Source organism: Acipenser ruthenus, chromosome 20 (genome assembly GCF_902713425.1).
Source record: "Acipenser ruthenus chromosome 20, fAciRut3.2 maternal haplotype, whole genome shotgun sequence".
Taxonomy (NCBI): Eukaryota; Metazoa; Chordata; class Actinopteri; order Acipenseriformes; family Acipenseridae; genus Acipenser; species Acipenser ruthenus.
In genome coordinates this window covers 24,245,511-24,254,558 of record NC_081208.1, presented here as the reverse complement: position 1 = coordinate 24,254,558, position 9,048 = coordinate 24,245,511, and the positions used below count along the sequence as shown (strand labels likewise).

The window sequence follows — 9,048 nt, the reverse complement described above, 5'->3', positions numbered from 1 at the left end:
ACCCATGACCCTCCGGTCAAGAGTCCAGAGCCCTAACCACTACTCCACACTGCTGCACATTAAACGGCAAGTTTAATGGCTTTTATTTAAAACATCTTATAGAAAGGTTCATTCTAACCCAACCACTTCCTAAATGATTTTTAAATAACTGAATTTATAAATCAGGCTATCCCTAAGATTTAATTATACACATGTTATAATAAAATATAATCATGTTATAAAAAAAAAAAAAAAATGTGAGCGAGCTCTGATTTTCTTATGCAACTGTACTGTATGTAGGTACTGTACAGTCGTTACTTACGGTGGCCCTGAAGTGGAAACACAAATTCAAATAAAAAAACACAAATACAAATTGAAAAACACAAATACAATTTAAAAAACAAATACAAATAAAACACACAAACACAAATAAAAAAAGACCACAATTATTTGCTGGAGTATCTGGGGAGGCCTCAGTTACTTCCTTTGCGTTGTGGGCTTTTTGTATTTGTGTTTTTTTTATTTGTATTTTCGTTTTTTGATTTGGTTTTGATTTTGCACTTCAGGGCCATCGTAGTTATTTACAAAGTTCCACGAACTCAACACAACACTGCTTTCCAAAGTTGTCTGAAACTGATCTGGTGCAGAGCTGACAATTCGTTCTGTTTACGCCTTAAGGTACAGAAGGAATTGCGCGGTTGTTCAAACAGTTTCGTCTTAAAATACATTTGAGAGTGATTTAAGTATGAGGAGGAGGAAACTGACGTTTTGTATGACCAGATTTAACCTTTCAGTAAACTTGAATGCCTGTTTTGTGCACCTCATTGCACAAATGTTTTGGGACACAATGATCCTCGTAACTGACAGGACTAAGAAAGTTCGTATGCGCATTCCTAAATATAAAATCTAACACACTTGCCCCACCACATATCTAGGATAGATGCTGCTCCCTAACATCGCGTCTTCCGCTACTCTGGGATTGTAGGATTGCCCCCTACTAGCATGGCGTACTGGTGTAGCAGGGGATTCTAGGATTGCCCCCTACTAGCATGGCGTACTGGTGTAGCAGGGGATTGTGGGATTGCCCCCTACTAGCATGGCGTACCGGTGTAGCAGGGGATTGTGGGATTGCGGAGGAGTGTCGATCTACTGGAGTCTGCACATCTGCCTATTTCACTTTTAATTTTTATCATTTTGGATCGCTAGGAAATGCCGGAGTGTGCAGTGGAAAGGGTGGTAGTTCACCCCTTGGTGTTACTCAGTGTGGTCGATCACTTTAACCGGTAAGTATGTTATAAGACTTGTATTATTCATAAATGTGGTGAAACTGTGGACTCATTGTCGTTTCTGAAGCAGGCCCATGGTGGCTGATCATTCATAGAACAGGATAAAGAAAATGAATCTCGGCAAATCCCACAAGATTGGAACACAATTAATAATATCTAGAATGTTGCAAAACGTTTGGAATTAGAATATATTTTATACTAACTATTTGTTTAATTGTTTTAAATATAGTACAAAAGTTGTTACATTCACAGAAGTAAACTGTGTCAGAGAAGCGGTTCATGGTAGTACCGGTGGAGCAGCGATAATGTGTTTAGTTTCAGACACACTCTGTTTGATTGTCTTTCAGTCCTCATCTCCTAAAAAAAAAAAAACAACTGTTTTGGGGAAAACAGAGACGTATTATTACAATTTTGTGAGTGGTTGACCGGCATGGAAAGGTGGTTTACCAGGTTGCTGAGTCATACTGGAAATCTGTATGTTATACATAAAGACTATGGATATCAGGAGGGTTTGTGTTATAAACACTGTTTTAATCTAAAAAGCGTCTGTAAAAGACATGTAAGGTTCTGGATAATATGATTCATTGCTGTAGCTGGTATTGGCATCGATAGCCAAGTCAAACTCAAAATTAGACTGCATGTCTCTGGAGCTGATTTAATTTTTGTTTTCAGATGAAACACATATTTTGGTGACTATCTTATTGTCCTGTTAACTGCACCAGGAATACTTGCTGACTTGGTAACTAGCTGCCATTGTGAGCAAGCAGTAATCTGTAATCATTTTAAATAGGATTCACAGTTCAGTTGCGATTCAGTGGTTTATTTGTTTGTGTGTTTTAGTGCAACGAATAATGCAATTTCTCTGTTCAGTAAACTTCTACAAAATAATATCCCTGCTGCAACATTTAAGCTACAGTGTGATTGGCCCAGATGTGTTGAGGGTTTTCTTAAGTTGTTTGTTACTAGCTTTGTAGTAAATAGCTTTATTTGTCTTCCACACAAAATGGTGCAAATTGCAGTTTTGGAGGATAGGACTGTAAAATAAGTCCATGTAAAATAACCTACAATAACATTCAGACGCCAGTTTTGGGAGGAAAGAAACCTGTTTGGATTTGTGCTGGGGCAAAAAGCTTATTAAACCACACCTGCTGTTTTACCCCATCATGTTGGTTTTTATCAACTTTGTGTTTTTTTTTATATGTTTCTTCAGAATAGGAAAGGTCGGTAACCAGAAGCGAGTAGTCGGTGTGCTGCTAGGATCCTGGCATAAGAAAATTCTTGATGTCTCAAACAGTTTTGCAGGTGAGTTTGGATTGCTAGTTTAGGTTTAAACTGAAGTTTTCTTCCCAGTGCCTGAGAAAGCAGGCAAGGCCACAACTTGACACAACTTAATTGTCTAAGAGCAGGAATATGAATAACAACGCAGTTGGTTGGCCTTGTTAAAAAATATCATCTTTTTACTTGCATTGCTGCATGTTTTGTGTGTTTCTAATTTGTTTTTTGAGTAATTACACTTAGTAACAATTTGTATTCTGTCGCACTCCCCTGCAGTCCCATTCGATGAGGATGACAAAGATGACTCGGTGTGGTTCCTAGACCATGATTACCTTGAGAACATGTATGGCATGTTCAAGAAAGTCAATGGTAAGTCAGGGTTAGGGATGCTGGTGTGATCTAGCACAGCTATGGAATTTAGAGTAGTTAATATATGCGCTGGAGCTGACATTTTCATCTGGCTTCATAGACCACAAATTAGCTCTAATCTGTACTATAAACAGCTGTGTGTCTTTTATAATTAGTGTTTACAAGCCTTTGTTGTCAGTCCTGTTTTTTATGCCAGTGTGTTTTATGAGGCAAGTGCTTCCATTCCTTGAAAGTCCCAAGATTCTGTGGTTATTTTATCCTAACACGCTGAAGTATTGGGCTTGGCAGTAGTCTGATGACTTATCCAATGTAGCATCATGTTTGAATGGCAAATAAGTGCTGTTATGAAGTTAACAACTGGGTATCAAGCTAAAGCATTACACTGCCAATATCAGTATTTTGTTCTTATGGCTCAAATAGAAATTTCTGTATTTAATCTTTTTCAGCCAGAGAAAGAATAGTTGGCTGGTATCACACAGGTCCCAAACTGCACAAGAATGACATCGCCATCAATGAGCTGATGAAGCGCTACTGTTCCAACTCTGTAAGTGTGCTTCTCAAGGGCTTCTTGCTAGACTAACCTGCCAGTGGTGCTCTGCTGTATGACACATCCCCACCATATCTCTTAGGCTTAATTCAGATTTCAGGGATGCAATGATCCAAGCTAAAGGCTGACAGTGCTGAGGTTGTGATGCTAATAGCCCTAATTTCATAATCGTCACACTGGTGAGTTACTGAAAACTGAAGTGGTCAAATAGAAATTCACACTGCCTTCAGAGGCTAAATTCCTTTTGGGATAGAGAGCCCCAGACTGTGTTATGTAGGGTAACAGTGAGATGTGGAAAGAATGTATTTAAAGGTTGAATTTTAACTTCCTATTGTTCCTAGGTTTTAGTCATCATTGATGTGAAGCCAAAGGATTTGGGCCTGCCCACAGAGGCCTACATCTCTGTAGAGGAAGTGCATGACGTGAGTAGACGAAGCTGTCTTCAATTGGGTGTTGCCCAATTATATAACAAAACAAAATGTATACTGTAGTTTTATTTCAACCTTTTTTAAATGTGTGATCAAACCCTACTTTCTGGTATCTGTGCATGTGGTCTAGTCCTGTGGTCTACCTATTTTCAAGGAGCTTTCTTGTTTAGGATGGCACGCCCACATCAAAGACATTTGAACATGTGACCAGTGAGATTGGCGCAGAGGAGGCAGAGGAGGTGGGTGTGGAGCACTTATTAAGGTAAGATTGGCATGGTTTCATTTTAAGCCATGAAGAGCACTTTTTCTTCATTGCCATTCACTACGCTTAAAATATGTATAATGTACAGACCCATTTTGCAGTTGAACAGTTACAACAAAATGTACTAGATCATTAGAATTGTTACTTAACTGGTTTCTGATGTTGGAGCCAAACTTTTTCCATTTAAAGATGTAGTTACATTTTACGAATCTTGGTCTGCTTTCTTAGAGACATTAAGGACACAACCGTAGGCACCCTGTCCCAGCGCATCACCAACCAGGTGCATGGCCTGAAAGGGTTAAACTCAAAGCTGCTGGACATCAAGAGCTACCTGGAGAAGGTGGCTACAGGCAAGCTGCCCATCAACCACCAGATCATCTACCATCTTCAGGACGTCTTCAACCTGCTGCCTGACGTCAACCTGCAGGAGTTCATCAAGGCCTTCTACCTCAAGACCAACGACCAGATGCTGGTGGTGTACCTGGCCTCGCTCATCCGCTCCGTGGTGGCCCTGCACAACCTCATCAATAACAAGATCGCCAACCGCGACGCTGAGAAGAAAGAGGGCCAGGAGAAGGATGAGGGCAAGAAGGACAAGAAGGACGACAAGGATAAGGATAAAGATAAAGAGAAGGGGGACGGCTCTTCCAAGAAAGACGACAAGAAGGAGAAGAAATGAACTTGTAAAAAATAAGAGAACCTTGCTAATGGCGGCATGCTGAGGAGGGTTTTGTTTTTTTGTCAGGGGTTTTGTAAAGTACACCTGGAATGATATATTGGGGTAGGAGGGCGATGTATTTAACTGTTTGTTTGTTTGTTAAAGGATCTCTGGGTTCTGCATACATTCTGGGATCAGGAGGAAAAGGAATAAAGATTTTTTTTTTTGTGATTTGTTGTTTTGTCTGTTTCCTCGATACAGTCCACTTGTTTTTTAAGCAATCTTTATACAGTTGGTAAAAAAAACATGTCCTCCCTTTGAAAACACTCTTGGCATTCTGTCATATTCGCTTACTGCCATTTACCACCAATATTGGTGGGAGGTTTATATTATCAAGACAATGCGTTGGATCAGTGGTTCTTAACTTATGGGTCGAGACCCCACTTAGGGTCACTAGGCTATATCCATTGGGGTTGCAGTCTCGCAGGCAATATATAGTGAAAAATAAGTGACGCAATACATAAAAACAAGGGCAGCTCCCTAACACTGCAGTCTAAGATCATTGTACTGACCTTATATAAGCAAGTGTGTTTAGAACTACATGCGTACTGCTACGACTACATGGAGGCGAGATGGCTTGTGTTATGTTTATATTTTGCTGTTTTGAGTTGACTTTTGAGATCAGACACAAGTTTATGTTTACAGCTGCCATGTGACTGCTTGGTTGCTAGGATATAGACCGCCAGAAGTTAAGGCAGTCTGTATCTGAGTGAGAGAGAGAGAGAGTGAAATAAAGCTGTGTTGATTTGTCAGTGAACTCTTTGCATTGTGTTTTCAGTACATAACGTCTTACGCGTTCAGGGGGTAATCTGTAGTTTTGACAACACCAGCCGACGTGTCACATTGTAGTTACACAGCCCCCATCGAGCTCTCGATATCCAACAACTTCTGTGACATCCAAATTCCTGGGCAATGCCCAAGAAAAGTTCATCGAATGTCATTAATGATCCCAATAGTGGCACAAGTAATGCTCTGTTTTTATCAGTGCCCCTAAGTGTGCTTTGGATGCTTGGATGAGTACCTGATTCTTTCTAAGAGAGTCTTGTCTTTTGTTGCCTCCTGTTTGCGCTTCTTGTGAAAGACCCTGTAACCCGTGGGTTTGGGTTTGGGTTTGGGTTTGGATTTGGGGGGGGGGGGGGGGGTATTTATTTGCTGTTTTTATAGATTTGCTTTTAGTTAATCATTTAGTTAATCAAAGGAGTTTAGTCTACCAGGTGGAGGTTTGCAAAAAATGAAAGCAAGGTTGGCAAAAACAAGCACTTGGCAAAACATCAGGTTAAAATGTCCCCTCTGATTTAGTTGACAGACTTACCATAAACTTTTTTTTTTTTTGTCAAAACAACTTCCAAGCCACGTTTAATTACAATATTGTGGTTTAAAGGCTACCATCCCATTTCATTTGCAATACTAATGTTGTGCATAATTCTAATCAAGTGTCACTTTTATCAGACTCCACTAGGAGTGTCTGCTGTTATTTGTGGCATTCCTTCAGTTGTAGTTCAATGTCATATGTAGCACCTAACCAGGCATATTATCAGGACCTAATGCTTTGTTTTTATTTGTGACAATTCTGTTCTGATGTTACCAATGAATGGGTTTATATTATTTTTGAGTCAACCTCTTTATCAAGTTGATACATGTTTCAATGAATGCCTTCACCTGTGTTATTAGGGAATAACATGTTGCATTTGGAATGTGAGGTTATATACAATTATATATATATATATATATATATAAAATTGGGTTTTGCATGGATATCGCTGTAATGTAGAAAATTAAGAATGGCACTTTGTAGTTTCATATGGTTTTGCCTTAAAATATGGAGTAGCACTGTACTGTGGTCCTCACTTTACTGGTGATGCTGCTATCATCTAAAAAACTGTAGTGTATGGGGGTCATTGGGTGGCTATAATTTGTATTAAGGGTTTCTGACAACTGTTACATATGAATCTGATAGCTGTTAAAAGACCACCTTTGTATTGAATGAAAACACTGCGGCCTATCTAATAAGGCCCTGTCCACACCATGCCTTTAAACCGTATTAGTTGCCTTTAAACCTGCTTAAAAGTGCTAAGTATGGTTAATGTCCACACTACGCAGCGTTTAATACCGTACTCGAGACCACCTCGGGGTAGTCTCAATTCAGGTTCTAATTAGATTTCATGATGCTGTAATACCAAACTACATTTTTAATTATAAAAACAGAATGAGCTCAATTTGTTTAAAGGGATGCCACCTGATTAAAAATAAAACCTGAAAACTTCAAGCCCTGCTTGTGTGTTTAATTTAATTTTCAATAAAATGCAGTGCATGGTGGGATACTATCGCATTAATTTCCACTGTTCGTTGCGCTGCTAGGAACTAACCGAACTATTCTAAAAAGCCAGATTAAACATGAAACGGTACTTCAGTGTGGACGCTTTGAGCTGGATTAATTAGAACGGTTTCAAGTACGGTTCTCGGAGATCGGTTATATACTGTGAACAGGGCCTTTATATAACTGCTGTTAAGATCATTACCATAAGGCCCTTTGTTTACCCCAGATATTGAAATCAACATCTCTAACTGCATAGAGGACCCTGTTTCAATAATGGAAACAGTGGCTGTAGCTCGATCCACCTCTGTCACCGCTCTGTCTGAATTTTGTTAGTTTTGTGTACGTCTCTGTATTTGTGTCCTTCATTCTCTCTCTTAACAATGGAGGGTGTCATCGAGGTTTGTAATTACTCAAACTTGAAGCTCCGAAAAAAAAGATTCATTTTCACAGTAACTTTCCCTTCTATTATAACAAAAAAATAGAATCAGTTTCTCTCTATTTTTTCAGTTTTTTATTCTTTTTTTTTTTTTAAATCTGCCTGTTTCCAATGATTACTTCTAGATTTCCCCAAGTTTCGTCACATACAGTGAAGTTCATGGTGTCTTAATCCACCTGATTGCATAAGGCTGTCCGATTTTAAGTTTTGAGATCCTCTGGCTGCAGTACTGTACTGAAACTGAAAGGGTAAAAAAAAACTAATTATTTTGGTTGCCGTGAGTAGAGATCAAACCTTACAGAGATATAGTATGTGTGTCGTGAGTGCCCTCTTCTGTTAAAGCTGGATTGCCCCACAATCTTGTTAAACTTTACACTAAAGTATAATCCCTTGGCACCTGTTTGCTATAGTTTTCATTGTTTAACCTCCTGTGTACTCTACTATAACAGAAAGAAGACATTTGTGAACCAGTATGTTCACAGTTTGTTTACATTCCTTAAAGGTAGTTTGAACTGTAGGGACACAATCTTCCCCCACTGCTTGTCTCTGTTCAAAATAAGCATGCTCTTGCTAGAACTTAGGAAAGTAGGTTAGAAATATTATCCTGCTGTAGTTAGGAAGACATTTTTCAAGCTCTAAAACAAAACAATGTATATGATGCTTCCATGAAGTATATTTAAAGATTTATGTCTGATTTACAAACAGTCATTAGTACAGCTTTATATGATTTAATATAGGTTTATAATTGTTTGGTGGCTACCTCTAATAATGTGATTTAGACTGTCAAATCAATAAAAAGGTTATTAGTATTCATTTTATTTTTACCTGGGTTATTCCAATTGAATCAAGGTTTCTTGTTAAATGCTGGTTTTACACTAAGACACAACCCCCACATTTCTATATATATATATATATATATATATATAGTGATGAATTGCCCCCACTTAAGTTCGTTGCCCCTTTACAAATTGACCCAGACACAGAAATTGGGGGTTCAGCGCTTCCGCGCACTTTTAATAATACAAACAATAAACAAAATACAAAACAAAAACAAACACCTAGCTCCTTCGGAGCGCTAACTAAGACTCAGGAACACCCTGACTATCAAGTGGGACGGCTAAGCCGTTTCCCCACAACACAAAACACAGGATTTCTACCCTTGCCGACTGCTTGGAAGCAGAGCACACCTTCCTGCCTCCTTCTAGACAGCAGCCTAGAACAGACTGGCTGCTTCATTTAAATACCCTGCACCTGGTTCTAATTTAACAATAATTACCAGGTGCAGGGGATAATTAACAATTAACACAACTGTGCATTCTGCACATGTTTTCTTCCATGCAGGGAGGATTAACCCCCTCCCTGCTGTGTTACAATATATATATATATATATATATATATATATATATATATATATATATATATATATATATA

At 38.8% G+C, this 9,048-nt stretch overlaps 1 protein-coding gene across 1 annotated transcript; it reads left to right on the top strand.

Annotated features, from left to right (window-relative positions):
• The first annotated feature begins 1,083 nt into the window (after window positions 1–1,083).
• LOC117425449 (26S proteasome non-ATPase regulatory subunit 7) lies at window positions 1,084–5,035 on the top strand. The gene is made up of 7 exons (XM_034042399.3): window positions 1,084–1,262; window positions 2,476–2,567; window positions 2,817–2,909; window positions 3,356–3,453; window positions 3,798–3,878; window positions 4,055–4,146; window positions 4,375–5,035. The coding sequence occupies exons 1-7, from the start codon at window positions 1,189–1,191 to the stop codon at window positions 4,823–4,825; spliced, it is 981 nt and encodes a 326-aa protein (XP_033898290.3). The 5' UTR covers window positions 1,084–1,188; the 3' UTR covers window positions 4,826–5,035.
• Window positions 5,036–9,048: the final 4,013 nt, after the last annotated feature.

Coding starts and splice junctions, on each gene's coding strand:
- LOC117425449 (XM_034042399.3), top strand. CDS start 1,189: ATGCCGGAGTGTGCAGTGGAAAGGGTGGTAGTTCACCCCTTGGTGTTA. Junction 1,263..2,475: donor GTGGTCGATCACTTTAACCG/GTAAGTATGTTA, acceptor ATGTTTCTTCAG/AATAGGAAAGGTCGGTAACC. Junction 2,910..3,355: donor CATGTTCAAGAAAGTCAATG/GTAAGTCAGGGT, acceptor AATCTTTTTCAG/CCAGAGAAAGAATAGTTGGC.